Raw genomic sequence first — 16,246 nt, 5'->3', positions numbered from 1 at the left:
TTTAACTATACGGACCTTTGTTGGCAAGGTGATGTCTCTGCTTTTTAAGATGCTGTTTAGGTTTGTCATTGTTTTTCTCCCAAGAAGCAGGCGTCTTTTAATTTCGTGGCTGCTGTCACCATCTGCAGTGATCATGGAGCCCAAGAAAGTAAAATCTCTCACTGCCTCCATTTCTTCCCCTTCTATTTGCCAGGAGGTGATGGGACCAGTGGCCACGATATTCGCTTTTTTGATGTTGAGCTTCAGACCATATTTTGCGCTCTCCTCTTCCACCCTCATTAAAAGGTTCTTTAATTCCTCCTCACTTTCTGCCATCAAGGTTGTGCCATCTGCATATCTGAGGTTGTTGATATTTCTTCCGGGGATCTTAATTCCGCTTTGGGATTCATCCAGCCCAGCCTTTCGCATGATGAATTCTGCATATAAGTTAAATAAGCTGGGAGACAATATACAGCCCGGTCTACTCGGAAGCAAATCCCGCCGATTTGCAGCGGAGCCTTTTCCCTCCAGCCGTGCAAAAACTCCCCGCGGTGCAAAACTTTCGCAGGACCTTGATTAGGCTGATTACGCCCAGCACTTAATGGCCTCGCCATCCCAGCCGCGGGCGCTGGATTCCCTCTCTCTCCTGGCGTTGCATCGCATCCTTCATCCCACTCCGGCCCCCACGTGGCCGCGGAGCACCTGAGCGGGACCCGGCCGTCCAATGGGAGCGCGGGGCGTGGGCGTGGCTGCGGGGCGTGGGCGTGCCTCTCCCCCGCACGCCCCGCCCCTTCCTTATCATCTCTCTATATATAAAAGGGGAGGGGGGTTGGTCAGCGCGGCCGGTAGGCAGGTGCGGGGTGCTGATTGGCCGGAGGGCGCGCGGGCGTGCGAGCGAGCGGCGGCCGTTGCTGATTGGGCGTTGGGCTGAGGGGCGAGGGTGTGTCGGCGGGCGCGAGGCGGGCAGCGGGCAGAGGCAGGCGGGCGGGCGCGCGGTGAGGAGGAGGAGGGGGCGCTTCGGCGGCGGCCGCGGCGGCACCAACGGACGGGCAGGCAGACACCCAACAGGTGGAGGAGGAGAAGGCGGCGGCGGCGGAGAGGCGGAGGCAGCCGGCGGGGATGCTGAGCGAAGCTGTGGAGAGCGGAGGAGGAGGAGGAGGCGGAGGCGGAGGAGCCGTTACCGGCCCCGGGGAGAGCCCCGCGGGGGAGCCCGCGGCCAAGCCCGCTCCGCCCGCGGCAGCCTTGCCCGCGGCACCCGCGGCGCGGAGCCAGGCGGCCAAGCGCGTCTTAGGTGAGGGGGCGGAGGCAGGAGGGCGCGGAGACCCTCGGAGGGAACCGTTTGCCCCGCCAGCGCCTGAGGGAAGGGGGCGGGGCCTGAGGGTGGGCGGGGCCAGAGCCCGGCTCGGGAGCGGGGGAGGGGCGCGGCGGGGAGGGGGCGGGGCGTCATGGATACTGGGGGGGCGGGGGCAGGTCCCCCCAAAAAAAGTTGGGGCGAAAAACCACTTGGCAAAGTTTGTGGCAGGAGCAGGTTTTTATATTAGAAAAGTATTTGGTCAGGCTCTGAGGTGTGGGGCAGGGGGCGGGGCTTAAGAGGTTGGGGGCGGAGTCACTTGGGGGCGGGGCTAGCGCCCAAGGTGTGTTTTTTTTGGGGGGGGAACCCCACCAACTTTGCAAAATTTGTAGTAGGAATGCTTTAAAGAAGTGTTTTAGAGAAACTCAGGCTCTGAGGTCTGGGGCAGGGGTGTGGCTTAAGAGGTTGGGGGCGGAGTCGCTTGGGGGCGGGGCTAGCGCCCAAGGTTTTTTTTTTTTTGGGGGGGAAACCACACCAACTTTGGAAAATTTGTAGTAGGAATGCTTTAAAGGAGTGTTTTAGAGAAAGTCAGGCTCTGGGGTGTGGGGCAGGGGTGTGGCTTAAGAGGTTGGGGGCGGGGTCACTTGGGGGCGGGGCAAGGTTTTTTTTTTGGGGGGGGGACCCCACCAACTATGCAAAATTTGTAGTAGGAATGCTTTAAAGAAGTGTTTTAGAGAAACTCAGGCTCTGAGGTGTGGGGCAGGGGTGTGGCTTAAGAGGTTGGGGGCGGGGTCACTTGGGGGCGGGGCTAGTGCCCAAGGTTTTTTTTGGGGGGGAACCACAGCAACTTTGCAAAATTTGTAGTAGGAATGCTTTAAAGAAGTGTTTTAGAGAAACTGAGGCTCTGAGGTGTGGGGCAGGGGCGTGGCTTAAGAGGTTGGGGGCGGAGTCACTTGGGGGCGGGGCTAGTGCCCAAGGTTTTTTTGGGGGGGGGAACCCCACCAACTATGCAAAATTTGTAGTAGGAATGCTTTAAAGAAGTGTTTTAGAGAAACTCAGGCTCTGAGGTCTGGGGCAGGGGTGTGGCTTAAGAGGTTGGGGGCGGAGTCACTTGGGGGCGGGGCTAGCGCCCAAGGTGTTTTTTTTTGGGGGGGGGAAACCACACCAACTTTGGAAAATTTGTAGTAGGAATGCTTTAAAGAAGTGTTTTAGAGAAACTGAGGCTCTGAGGTGTGGGGCAGGGGTGTGGCTTAAGAGGTTGGGGGCGGGGCTAGTGCCCAAGGTGTTTTTTTTGGGGGGGAACCACACCAACTTTGCAAAATTTGTAGTAGGAATGCTTTAAAGGAGTGTTTTAGAGAAACTCAGGCTCTGGGGTGTGGGGCAGGGGTGTGGCTTAAGAGGTTGGGGGCGGGGCTAGTGGGGCAGGTGCCCAAGGTTTTTTTTGGGGGGACCCCACTAACTTGGCAAAGTTTGTAGGAACACTTTTCTTAATGAAAAAAGTGCTTTAGAGAAGCTGGACTCTCAGGTGTGGGGTAAGGGGTGTGGCTTGAGGGATTGTGGGCGGGGTCACTGGGGCAGAGGCGGGGCTATGAGTCAGGGAGGTGGAAGGCTGGTCCCCAAAAAGATTGTGGCGAAAAAACACTTAACTTGGCAAAGTTTGTGGCAGGAGCAGTTTTTTATATTAAAAAAGTGCTTATTGGGACAGGGGTGTGGCTTAAGAGGTTGGGGGCGGGGCTAGTGGGGCAGGGAAACCCACTAACTTGGCAAAGTTTGTAGGAACACTTTTTAAATCAAAAAAGTGCTTGAGAAGCTTAGGCTCCGAGGTGTGAGTCAGGGGTGTGGTTTGAGGGATTGTGGGCAGGGTCACTTGGGCAGAGGCGGGTCTGGGAGGGTGGGAGCCACACCCCCAAAACTTTACAGCTTTTTTTTTGGGGGGGGGAACCAACTTTGATAAAGTTTGCATTAGGAGCACTTTTTAAAATGAAAAGAGCTATATAGGTCAGGCTTTGAGGTAAGGGGCAGCGCTGTGGCAAAAACCACTAACTTCCCAAAATTTGTGATAGCAGCACTTTTTTAATTAAAAAAAAGCGAAGACTAAGTTATAGCAGACCAGGCTTTTGAGGTCCTGAGAACAGGGAGAGTCTTAAGGGTCTGTGAGCAGAGTCATTTGGGTGCAGAGAGGCGGCTAGGCAATGGGGGCCACCCCCCCAAGGGGTTGTGGCTCATTTGACAAAAACACTAACTTGGCAAAGTTTACTTTGGGAGCCCTTTAAAACTCTGACTGAGGTGTGGAGCAGGGGGGTAACTTAAGGGCTTGTGGGCGGGGCAGGAGGGCAAGACACCAGAGAGGGTGGGGGCCATTCCCCCAAGGGATTGGGGCTTAATTGGCTAGATTCTTAATTGGCTAAATTTGTTGCTCTAGTTCAGCGGTTCCCAAACTTACAATAATAGTGCACCCCTTTTGAGAGTTTTAGTCTTACCAGCATACTATTTCTTGGGCAGAAATAATTTGGGAAAAGTTTTAATTAATACCATTTTGTGTTTGAATCACATTCTGCAGCTTTTTGCTTTTTTTGCCCTGTACATTTTTGAAACCCTTTTGAATACACAGGTCACACTTTGGGATACATTTCTCTAGTCCTGGGAAATAGCTTTCCATGTACCCATGGGCATAGCCAGGCTTTGTTAGGGGGGGCGGAACTATCTGTGACGCAATTGGTCAGCTAAGTGGTTTTTTTTTCATTACTTGATTGGGGTGGGCAACTGCCCCCTGTGCCCCCCCTCTGCTATGCATGTGCCTGGTTCTTTTAAGAGGGGAAGAACCTCACCACACATGCCACCTTGAGCTCATTGAAAGTGGGATATAAATGCAAGAGTTAATTAATTTTAATTAGAAGATATTAGGGTTTGAATCTGGGACCGGTGTGCAATGCATGTTACCCATTGGTGAAGCTATGGCTCCTCCCTTGCTATGGCTCCTCCCTTGCTATGGCAGAGGAATTTGACCCTTTTGCCTTGGAAATAGTTTAAACTCTGCCACCTCTCTCACATTCCCCCATCATAAAGAGATGTCCGAATGATGTGCTGTAGCCTTTTACAGGATAAGCACTTATGTAGGTAGGATGCTAGGAAGTGTTCCTGGCTTGGGGCTGGTGAGGGGGGTGTCTAGGGTTTCATGGGAGAAATGGATATGGGGCTGCTTGCTTCAGAGTTAAGGTGTTTTTGCTTATATTACCTGGCCTTAAAGAGAGCTAAAATCCCCCATTAGTTTAATTTTATTGTTAAATCTCAGGGTGTCATATGTTTGTTCCCCATCTCATTTAATCCTCACAACAACCCTGTGAGGTAGGTTAGGTTGAGAGGCAGTGTCTGAACCAAAGTTACCCAATGAGTTTCATAGCTGGGGATTTTGAACCCTGGTTTCCTAGGTACTGGTCTGACACTCTAACTACTATGCCACATGGCTAGACCTCTGGCAGTTGAAACTGATGCAAATGAAGTTGGAGCCATGAGAATTCTGCCTCCTGAAAGTCTACTGATGGACTTGACCACCAACTTAAGTGTGTATTGCTTCTTTAAAGCCTAGAGAAGCTGGGACTGTATATTGCCAAGCTAGGTGTCTACTAGATTCTGTTTTAAAACATTTCTACGCTGCCCTCTTTAAACCACTCACAACCCCGCCCCAAGGTCATACAACAAAGAAGTATGTAATAACTGTGTAGTCGTAGTGGGTTGAAATAAAAATTAGCTAGCCTTAGGGGCAAATCTTAGCTTGTTTTGGAACTCCTGACCTGAACCCAAACTCTTAATGCTTGCAGGGTAGTATTGGGGTATGGAAGTGGCTTGGAGATGTGCTTAGAAGGGAAAGATGTTTCACCAGGTGGGTGGAAGTGTATCTGCCTCTCAACATGTGAATTTTCTTTCTTCCTTGCCAACGACTTGCAGCCACCCAGGTGCAGGGCACTGTGAAATGGTTCAACGTCCGCAATGGCTATGGATTTATAAACAGGTGAGCCTCCCTTGTTTACCTCCCCAAGGGCTTGGAAGATGCATGAAACTCTGGGGCCTTTTATTTTACATGCTTATGAATTTATAAATTTGATTTACGTTCCATCCTTCCTCCCTAAGAAGGAACAGGCTTGGTTGCAACAGATTCTTCATCTCGGGAAGTCAGAAGCAGCTGGAGTTCTGTCAACTCCTGATCAACAAAATGCAAAACTTTGAGTTTTACAACCAAACTTTTAAGGAAGACAACTTTACAGTAGTTTAATCCATTAAAATTTATTGACTTAAATAATAAATTGACAACGATTACATAAAAATAGAACCCTGCTGGATCAGACCAGTGGCCCATCTGGTCCAGCATCCCATTCTTCTAGATGCCTATTGGAAGGCTGCAAGCAGGACCTGAGTACAGTAGCATTCAAGAAAGTCCCCTTCAGTAGATTCCCACTGCGGTGGCTGATGGTAAAAAAGGGAATGTAAAGGAGGCCAGGCTTGACTAGTAGCAGGGCTGTCTTACCCATAGGCGCTAGGGGTATGGGGTGCCGGGCTGTCAGGGACGCTAGGTCAAGAGTCTGGGCCCTGAGAGTTGAGTCCGGGGAAGAGCCAGTCTATTGGTCGGAGCGCCATGGCGGGCTCTTCTGCTGCAGGCGGCTCTGCGCCGCGAGTTCGGGGGTGACCGAGCCAGCGAGACGCTGAGGCGGCTGGCCAGCTCCACCCTCCTTTGCGCCTGGGATTGGATCTTTACACCCCGGCACCATATATGCTTAAGACAGCGCTGACTAGTAGCTATATCTTCAGTTTGTTTTGAATGTTGGCTGTGAATTAGCAAGGAAGAGAACTGCACTTCAATGAAATGAACTTTCTCTTAGGTGAACTGAGCCTGAAATTAAGCCTAGCGCCACAAATCAGAGCTGCTTCTCAGTTCCTTAATTTCTCTTAGAGAGCCTCTGAGTCACAGGAGCAAAGACTAACCCAGAAATTGTCAGCTGGTCTGTTCTTTCGCAGAAAAAATCTTGTGCCCCACCCAAGATAACTCTAGTGAAAGACTTGAGCATATCTGAGCAAGATTTCCAGTATATCCTTGTAGAACTAATGTACTGAAACATAAGAACTCCTTAACAGGTCTATCTATATCTGAATGCTCGGAAGATGCTTCCTTGGACCTTTGTGCATTTGACTGAATCCCCTTACAAATAGAACACTCTGTTTGCTCGTGTGTGATTTTAGAAATCTGGGCTGCTTGGTTGGACTACTAATCTGTCAGATGCCAGTGTGTGGCTTGGCTAATACAAACAGCTGATTAAGCCAACAAGCAGAGCTGTGACACTCCCAGCAAGCCAGCCAAGGACTTGGGATGTTTATCCATGCTGTGTGTTGGTACTATGATGCCCTCTTTTGGTGGCTGTATGTAAATGGAATTAGCTATGCTAGCAGAAAGCCACTGTTAATACTAATAGCATGGATTTCTGGTGAAGGTGATAGAGCAGAGAGCTAGAAATTTTCAGATGGGGTGTGTGTGTGTGTGTGTGTGTGTGTGTGTGTGTGTGTAACAGCAGTGCTTAACTTAAATGAGACCTGTTGTCAGACTGGGAATTTCTGTACTTAAAGTCAAACTTCTCATAACACAGTAGAAACTTAGATAGCAATCACATGCATCATTACCTGATCAGTTATGAAAACAAAATAAAGAAGTGTGCATGCACGCGAAGGCTCATACCAATAACAAACTTAGTTGGTCTCTAAGGTGCTACTGGAAGGAATATTTTTTTTTTGTTTCAACTACGGCAGACCAACACCTACCTGTAACTGATCAGTTATGGTTCTCCTTCTATGCTTGTGGAAAACAATGTCTGTGTCTCATTTCTCTCAGTTTCCACAGAGTAGGTTAGCTGAGTGCTAACCTCAGCTGAAGAGGTACCAAGTTAGCTGAAGAGGTACCAAGTTAGCTGAGTGCTAACCTTAGCTGAAGAGGTACCAAGTGGGTATGGTGGTAGTGACCGTGGCCACAGGCTGGTATAGGAGTAGACACGTTAAAGTTGTGTTGTGGGTGCTGGGCATGTTACTCAAATTGCAGCAGGGTCAGGTGGGGTATTACTCCCCACAAACCTTTTGTTACTTCCCTGCCTCCAAGCTGTGGGAGATGGGATCTGGCTAAAATTGGGAGAGGACTGTAGAACTCATACCTCCCCACTCCCTAATTTGAGCCCTCATTTGGCGTACATGAAATCCAGAACTCTCACCCTCCCAGTATTCTGAGCTTTGTCTCCCTCTCCTTCCCTCAATACAGGAATGATACCAAGGAGGATGTGTTTGTGCACCAGGTAAGAAACACACTAAATTTCATTCTCTTTGCCCTCTTCTCTGTTATGCTGTAGGCTTGTATCTCAATCACAAGCTCGTTCCATGTGGTAAATAAGTTAGCAAACAGAAATCTGAATTATGGCGCTCTGCTGGATTTCCTAGAGGAAATTTCCTAGATGTGGAAATCATTGTTTGAATTAAAGAGAGACCCCCTAAATCCTTCTCTTTAGATGATCAGATGTCCATTAAATAATAATAATAATTTTTATTTATACCCCGCCCTCCCCAGCCAAGGCCGGGCTTAGAGCAGCTTACAAGCAGTAATAAAAACAAGTTGAATGATTACAACTTAAAAACAAAATTAAAATACAACATTAAAATATTGAAACATTAAAATATTAAAATGTAGCCTCATCGCAGGAGGAGGAGATAGGCACTAAGATTTAAGGATGCAAAGCTTGTATTACTGAACTGGATGGGTAACTTATTAAATAGATGTGCAACTCTTTTGTAGATTAGGAGCTACCTCTATTAAGGTAGGTTAGCATTGTTATCCAGATAAAGCTTTAGAAGAACTTCAGTTGCAACAAGTTATTATTCCTGTAAACCCCAAGCAACATGGTTCTTCTTGGGCTACTCTGTCTATGTACATGGTTTGGAGAATGTTCTGTTCTTAAAACTTGCATCAGTAGCCAAATAAGCCTGCATTCCTAATTGCTAGTCGTTATAAAAGAACATTGACAAGCGCTATCTCCAGTTGTTTGAGAGTTTGTTAATTCAGTTAGCATATAGTTCTTGTGCATTATCTGTAACAGTTTGATGGGAAATAAGGTATTTGCTTTCTTCCCCACTCCTCAAGGAAGAGCGATGCTGCATCCCAGAAACTTGGTGCAGCCAAAATAGTTTGTTGGTGGAGCTTACAAAAGGGTTTAACTTGGGAATTGGTAGAAACTTGAGAATGTAGCATGAGTTACATCGCCTTCCCGAAAAGTTCATGTTGTCTTCTCTGCACTTTACTAGACGGCAATTAAGAGGAACAACCCCCGTAAATTCCTCCGAAGTGTGGGAGACGGGGAAACGGTGGAGTTTGATGTTGTGGAAGGAGAGAAGGTAAGAGCTGTGGCACTAGCCTTCCAGCCGTTGAAGGCTGGGATGGAAGAGTCTCTCCCCACTCCTTTTGTTCCTTGTTTTCTTTTGCAGGGGGCTGAGGCAGCCAATGTGACTGGCCCAGGCGGTGTTCCTGTGAAGGGCAGCCGCTATGCTCCCAACCGCCGCCGCTTCCGCAGGTTCATCCCCAGGCCCCGGCAGGCCCAACAGCCACAGGATGCCACCCGGACAGAAGGGGCCGCAGAGACGGTCAGCGAGGGGGAGAGGGCTGATGATGCTGTACAGCAGCGCCCCCGAAGGAGGCGCCCCCCACCATTTTTCTTCCGCCGGAGATTTGTGCGGGGGCCTAGGGCTCAAGCCCAGCAGCAGCAGGCCCAGCCAGCAGAAGTGAGTCCTCTGTGGGGCTGGAATTCTCTCGAGAACCTGCTGAGAGGTGGGAGAAGCAGAGTATCTAGTCTTTTTCCAACCACTGTGGGAGTAACACTTTGCAATCTCTCACACACAAAACACAGCCCTACACACAAGTGAATTTGTATAGAATGTCATTGTGGCAAATGGCCTTCACCACTGAGCCATGATCTTCTTTGGTGATCACGTGTAGCTGAGTAAGATGGTCTTCCCTGAACACACTCTTAACAGTGACTGTGGAGGCCAATTCTGGATCCACACGTCCTTCCACAGTTGGGACATAGGTTTCTGGGTGGGAGTTGATCACGGTGAGGGTTTGCCAAGCGTGCCTTCCTCTTAGCACGCTTCTCCCTTGCATCCTGAGTTCGAGTGTCTTCAAAGCCCATGACACCTTTGGTAAAGGTTGTTCTCCAATTGGAGCGCTCGCTGGCTAGTGTTTCCCAGTTGTCAGTGTTTATAATAATAATAATAATAATAAAAATTTGGCTTGAGAGTCTTTGAACCTCTTTTGTTGACCACCAGCATTACGCTTTCCATTTTTAAGTTTAGAATAGAGTAGTTGCTTTGGAAGACGATAATCAGACATCTGAACATGACCAGTCCAGTGAAGTTGATGTTGAAGAATCATTGCTTCGACACTGGTGGTCTTTGCTTCTTCCAGTACCTTGGCATTAGTTCACCAATGGTTCTAAGTGGCTCTTCTGGCCTTGGGGTAAGAGCAGTTTGGGATAATACCCTGAGGAACTGAAGGCATTGTGATATTTCTCCCTCAGGGCAGTGAAAGCACAGAACCCAAAGATGCCACCCAGCCTGAGGGAGATCAGCAACAGCAGATTCAGGCTGGTGAGAGAGCCCCAGCCCCTCGCTTCCGTCCCAGATACCGCAGGTAAAGCTGCAGGCAGCACCGTCATGTCTGTGACTTCAACCAGTAACAACAAGGCTGGTATTTCAGTTACAAACCATCTTTCTCTTCACAACATCCCTTCTGGGGACCTATATCCACATGATCAAAGCAAAGAGTAGGGTTATTTAGGCAGGTGTCCTCTTTGTATGCTGTTCACCTGATGTACAAGAGAAACTTCCCTACTCTTTAAGGAACAGCATAGTGTTTAAAGAAATAAGGGGAGTACAGTCATACCTTGGAAGTCAAACGGAATACATTCTGCAAGTCCGTTGCAAAATGTTCGGAAGCAGTGGAAGCCCCGTCGGAGGTTCGGCTTCCAAAAATAGTTCGCAAACCAGAACAGTTTGCGGCGTTCGGGAGCCAAAACGTTTGAGAACTAAGCTGTTCGAAAACCAAGGTACAACTGTATATGGCAGCTCCTCTGCTTTTCCAGGATGGAAACGACAGCTCTCTGCAAGGTGCATTTTTGAAAGGGATGGGAAAGGGTCTACTCTGCTAATATCTCATAAACAGTTTCAAGAGGAGATGCACATTCTGCTTTGAAATCTGCAGCCTCTTCCAACTGCTTTTCTCCCCCACCTCCCATTTGAGGAGCTGCTGTTTACAAGGAGTTTGCTATTTAAGTTCTTAAGCCATGTTGCTAAATAACCTCCTGCTTCCTTTCAGCCACTAAGTCTTCCTTTAATGTTTTCATGATATTCTTTATATCCTGCCCTTTGTCCCAGAAGGGAGAATGGGGTGGCCAGCAACTTAAAACAATGCATTAATCATAAAAAACTTTTAAACCGCAAACTGATCTTCGTCAACAAAAGCAGCAGCAGGTAATACAGCCCTGAGACCAACCATACTCCAAAGACCTGAACGCAAAGGTGAGTTTTCAAATTATGCCTGAACATAGCCAGAGTGAGGGGCGACCTGATTTCATCCGGGAGGAGGCGGCTGCATAAGCAGAGTGTGACTATCATTTGCTTTTCCAGACCTTTCCGCCCCCGCCCACCGCAGCAGCCCACTACTGAGGGAGGAGATGGCGAGACAAAGGCGGCACAAGCCCCAGCAGACGGCATCCGTCCTGAGCCCCAGCGCCAGCGCAACCGACCTTACTTCCAGCGCAGGCGCCAGCAAACAGCTGCCGCCCGCCAGACTGCAACTGAGGTGAGATCCAGGGACTACTGATTGATCCTACTGACGGATAGGATGGGATCTCGGGCCATCAATACCAGCCTCTGTTCTTCCGTCTCAGTCACTTTGGAAGCTCTAGAACACGACCTTGTTTAGTGCATTTGTTAAAAGTTCAATGGCTGAGATAGACGGGAAGCCTTATCTATTTATTTTTGTATTTCTTTGCAACCTTTTTTGTTTCAGAGAGTTAGCAACTCCCAAAGCAGCTCACATCAGTTAAAAATAAAGGCATCCCCTGGTAAAACATAATCTAAAGAGATTTTTCTTTCTCTTGTGTTCTTTGCTTTTTGGAATAATAAAATATGTTGAAATTTAAAAAATAATAAATAATAATCTAAAGAGAGTAGGTTCTTTATCTTAACCCAAGTATTCATCAAATGCTCTGAACAGCAAGAAACTTGCTCCCCAAAGCTCTCTAGATAATTCTGCAACCATTGGCTTAAAAGATCTACAAAGCAATGTGTTCTGTACACTGTAAACATGGGCTAAACTTAAGGTAGTGGGGTTTGAAACAGGCTAATTACAGTCTTCTCTCCTAAATGGAAGTAGAAGTAATTTGAAAAGAGGTAAAATATAGCCAGTGCTTACTTACAAATTTATTTGACCCAACTGTGGGATATTACAAAGCAGGGAGGCAAAACGAATCTCCTTCACTTCCAACTCCCTCTCTTTCTCCTTTTTTACTGGGGTGGAGAGGTGCCCCTGTCGTTTGCTTTATTTATACCCATGGCTCCTATGCTCAACCCTTGCAAGAAATTTAAACAATGCAAACAGGATTCTGCTAAAGAAAGAAATCTCTCTTGGCTCCCAGTACGTTTCCGAGCACAATTCAAAGTGTTGGTGTTGACCTTTAAAGCCCTAAACGGCCTCAAAGGCCCAGTATACCTGAAGGAGCGTCTCCACCCCCATCGTTTGGCCCGGACGCTGAGGTCCAGCGCCAAGGGCCTTCTGGCGGTTCCCTCATTGCGAGAAGAAAGCAACAGGGAACCAGGCAGAGGGCCTTCTCGGTAGTGGCACCCGCCCTGTGGAATGCCCTCCCATCAGATGTCAAAGCGATAAACAACTACCTGACATTCAGAAGACATCATAAGGCAGCCCTGTTCAGGGAAGTTTTTAATGTGTGACATTTTAGTGTATTTTGGTTTCTTGGAAGCCACCCAGCCAGATGGGCGGGGTACAAATTATTTATTTATTTATTTATTTATTTATTTATTAATTATCATCTTTGCCTTGCTGACATGGCATAGCTGCCTTGTTCTTTCTCAGTATCCAAATCTCCCACTCACTGTTCAGAAGGGCTGTGCGATGGGCAAGATTTTGTGCCTTACTTTGACATAGGTGAGGGGCATCCGTAAACTGAGCTAGGTTTCTGTAGATCTTGAGGAACTGCACACTGCATGCACATTCAACTACCGAACATAAAAATGGCCTGCGTGTCAATGCCAATCTCTATTCAGAAACCTAACCCCGCTTTTTTTCCTGCCTAAGGCTACCACAGCTACCAAAGAGCAGCCTGCTCCGAGCTCTGCTGCTGCTGGTGGAGACACCCCTGCCACTAGCACACCTGCGATGGCTCAAGAAGCAGTGGTGGAAGCCAGCAAGCCTGCTTCCCCAGCCCAGGAGAGTCCCTCCCAGCCACTGCCGGAGATCCAGCAACAGCTTGTGGATGTAAGTAGATGCTGGCAGTGAAAGCCTCTTAGTTCCCTTTGAGTCCTCCATTCCCAGGACAAATTCACAGAAGCAAGCAAGCCCTATTCTAACCAGAGATGTTCCTGGACAGGGGATGCCGGGAGTTGCAGTCCTACAGCATGTGGGGAGGGGGCACAGGTTTTGTAAACCAAGGTGCATGAATTCTGGTTAATGCAGGCTGCATCTTCTGTCAGTACAGTGGTACCTCTGGTTACGTACTTAATTCGTTCCGGAGGTCTGTTCTTAACCTGAAACTGTTCTTAACCTGAAGCACCACTTTAGCTAATGGGGCCTCCTGCTGCCACCGTGCTGCCAGAGCACTATTTCTGTTCTCATCCTGAAGCAAAGTTCTTAACCCGAGGTACTATTTCTGGGTTAGCGGAGTCTGTAACCTGAAGAGTATGTAACCCAAGGTACCACTGTATATGGAACCCGAAATGCTATGCTGCATATGGCTAAGACCATGGGTAGGCAAACTAAGGCCTCGGGGCCGGATCCAGCCCAATCGCCTTCTAAATCTGGCCTGCAGATGGTCCAGGAATCAGCATGTTTCTACATGAGTAGAATGTGTCCTTTTATTTAAAATGCATCTCTGGGTTATTTGTGGGGCCTGCCTGGTGTTTTTACATGAGTAGAATGTGTCCTTTTATTTAAAATGCATCTCTGGGTTATTTGTGGGGCCTGCCTGGTGTTTTTACATGAGTAGAATGTGTCCTTTTATTTAAAATGCATCACTGGGTTATTTGTGCGGCATAGGGATTCATTTTTCCCCCCAAAATATAGTCTGGCCCCCCACAAAGTCTGAGGGACAGTGGACCGGCCCCCTGCTGAAAAAGTTTGCTGACCCCCTGGCTAAGAGCCATTATGTCTTTCTGGCACTCCGTCATGTTTTCCTTTGCCACACGGTGTCCTCCGTGAGTTAACTTCAGAGAAGCAAAGTTATTAGTACAGAAAGGGACAGGCTTGTCAGCAGGGCTATTTTTTTCTTTGCAGATCTCAACACCTGAGCCTGGGGGAGAGCTGGCCCCAGCCCTACTGGCGTGATGAACCTGCACACGGTGAGGGGATGCCGAGAGCTGTGATCTGGTAAGGACGCCTGGGCAGGAATGCTAAAACTGAACAGAGATGTTGTTGATTTATTACATTTGTGTTGTGCCATCTGAGGAACCCAGGTAGTGCATAAGTGGTCTCCCCTCCCCATTTTATCCTCACAGCAACCCTGTGATTTGGGTTAGCCAGAGGAATTGGCTCAAGCCCTGCTAATAGCTGGATGAGATTTTAAAGGTTAGCAGTCTGATTTCTAAATTTGATGCACTTGTGTGCCTTACATCTGCTAGGAAACAGTCTGAATGGAAACTTCTAAATCCCTGAAGCAAGCTAGTTTTTCTTCCCCTTCCTTTGGGTTCCACTACTGTTGTGCCATAGCGCTTCTCTGGGCATATGATTTCAGAAGTGAAGAACAAGTAAAGATGGCAAGATGTGCTGGGCCCCATCTCTGGTTTTCGGCCTCTTCTGAAAGGGAGCTTTTTAGCATTTAAGAGCTGCATGGCAAAGGAAGAAGTCACACCTCCTGAATTAATTCTAAGTTCTCAAAGGCACAAGAGGATGCTTTGAGAGGCTTGAGGGGTTATTTCTGAGAAGAGGAATTAACACTTCTTGCTGAAAATTCAGACTGACTTTTGTTTCTCACCATAAACTACAATTTTCAAGGTTTTCTTGTGGGAAACATTTATGGTTGAAACTTGCATTCCTGCATTGGCTCCCAGTACATTTCTGAGCACAATTTAAAGCCATAAACGGTCTCAAAGGCCCAGTAGACCTGAAGGAGCGTCTCCACCCCCATCGTTCAGCCCGGACACGGAGGTCCAGCGCCGAGGGCCTTCTGGCGGTTCCCTCATTGTGAGAAGCAAAGCTACAGGGAACCAGGCAGAGGGCCTTCTCAGTGGTGGCACCCACACTGTGGAACGCCCTCCCACCAGATGTCAAAGAGAAAAACAACTACCTGACATTCAGAAGACATCTTAAGGCAGCCCTGTTCAGGGAAGTTTTTAATCTGTGATATCTTAGTGTATTTTTGGTCTTTGTGGAAGCTGCCCGGAGTGGCTGGGGAAGCCCAGCCAGATGGGCGGGGTACAAATAAAATTATTATTATTATGCCCCCATAACTTCTGTACTTCTGCTAGAGCTTGGTATTTACCTTGTGGGAATAGCAGTCCTATGTCCTATTCTGCAAATGCATCCCCACAACTTCTGCTCCCTGAAGGCTGCTGCTTCCAGCTTCTCCTTCTGCCTCTGACCACATCTTTCCCCCTCCACAGGTGTCCTCAATGTGCCTACAACCCAAGTTACCTCATCCTGCACTTGAAGAGACCCCAAACTTCACCAATACCCCCTTTGCTGCTGTTGAAGCCCTGAATGTGAAAAAAAAAATTAGTAAACCCGAGGGGGGGAATTTGACCAAAAAGATAACTCGCTTTGCTTTAAAAACCTTCTGAGGGGTTTGTCTTCCCTCTCCCACAGCTTTGCCAGTTTGAGAAAAATAAACTGGCTGTTGAATCTTCAGTTAACTTTTTTCTCCCCCATTGTTGAAGAACACCCTGTGTGAACCATTGTGTGCAGTTTGGGCGTCAGTAAAAAGAAAAATTGCACAGACTTTGTGTCCCTTGTGTTTTCTTCTCCCCCCCCCCCACAAGGAAATAAATGTTGCCTTAAGGTGCTGCTTTGTCCTTTACCCCACAGCTCTTGGTGAGGGCATTTGTGGAGGATCTTGATCTTAAGGAATCCTAAGACCTACCCCATAATACTTGGAGGAAGTGGAGAATAGTTCCTGGCAGCAAGTGTTGCTGCTTGCTTAGTACTATGCAGAGGGGCCGCAACTGACATTTGGAAGGATAGAAGTCAGAGATTCTCCAGGAGTAGGGAGAATGCCATAGGGAACACCAGCCCCACACTAGGCTGCTTTTTAAAAAGAGGCTTCTAAAATACAGTGGTGCCCCGCAAGACGAATGTCTCGCAAGACAAAAAACCCGCTAGACGAAAGGGTTTTCCGTTTTTCGAGGCGCTTCGCAAGACGCATTTCCCTATGGGCTTGCTTCACAAGACGAAAACGTCTTGCGAGTCTTGCGAGTTTTTCCCCTCCCCCCCCCTTTTCTAAACCGCTAAGCTGCTAAGCCGCTAATAGCGCTAATCCGCTAATAGGGATGCTTCGCAAGACGAAAAACCGCTAGACGAAGAGACTCGCGGAACGGATTATTTTCGTCTTGCGAGGCACCACTGTATTAGAAAGGTGGCACCTAACTCCTCAAGTGCAGACAGTAATGTAGTGGTTATTGTAGTAGCAGGACTCTCCGTCAGCCTATAAAAGGAATTACATTTGCTTAACT

General features: G+C 48.2%; 1 protein-coding gene across 1 annotated transcript; it reads left to right on the top strand.

Moving 5' to 3' along the window:
* Nucleotides 1-974: 974 nt before the first annotated feature.
* On the top strand, nt 975-15,515 carry YBX2 (Y-box binding protein 2). The gene is made up of 10 exons (XM_079952038.1): nt 975-1,270; nt 5,216-5,279; nt 7,563-7,596; nt 8,597-8,686; nt 8,777-9,070; nt 9,865-9,977; nt 10,973-11,147; nt 12,663-12,842; nt 13,857-13,949; nt 15,182-15,515. The coding sequence occupies exons 1-9, from the start codon at nt 1,099-1,101 to the stop codon at nt 13,905-13,907; spliced, it is 1,173 nt and encodes a 390-aa protein (XP_079808164.1). The 5' UTR covers nt 975-1,098; the 3' UTR covers nt 13,908-13,949; nt 15,182-15,515.
* Nucleotides 15,516-16,246: the final 731 nt, after the last annotated feature.

This window comes from Podarcis cretensis (assembly GCF_951804945.1).
Source record: "Podarcis cretensis genome assembly, chromosome: 13".
NCBI classification, from domain to species: domain Eukaryota; kingdom Metazoa; phylum Chordata; class Lepidosauria; order Squamata; family Lacertidae; genus Podarcis; species Podarcis cretensis.
Note: the sequence above shows the minus strand (reverse complement) of the source record. Positions and strands in the feature narration are given on the sequence as shown.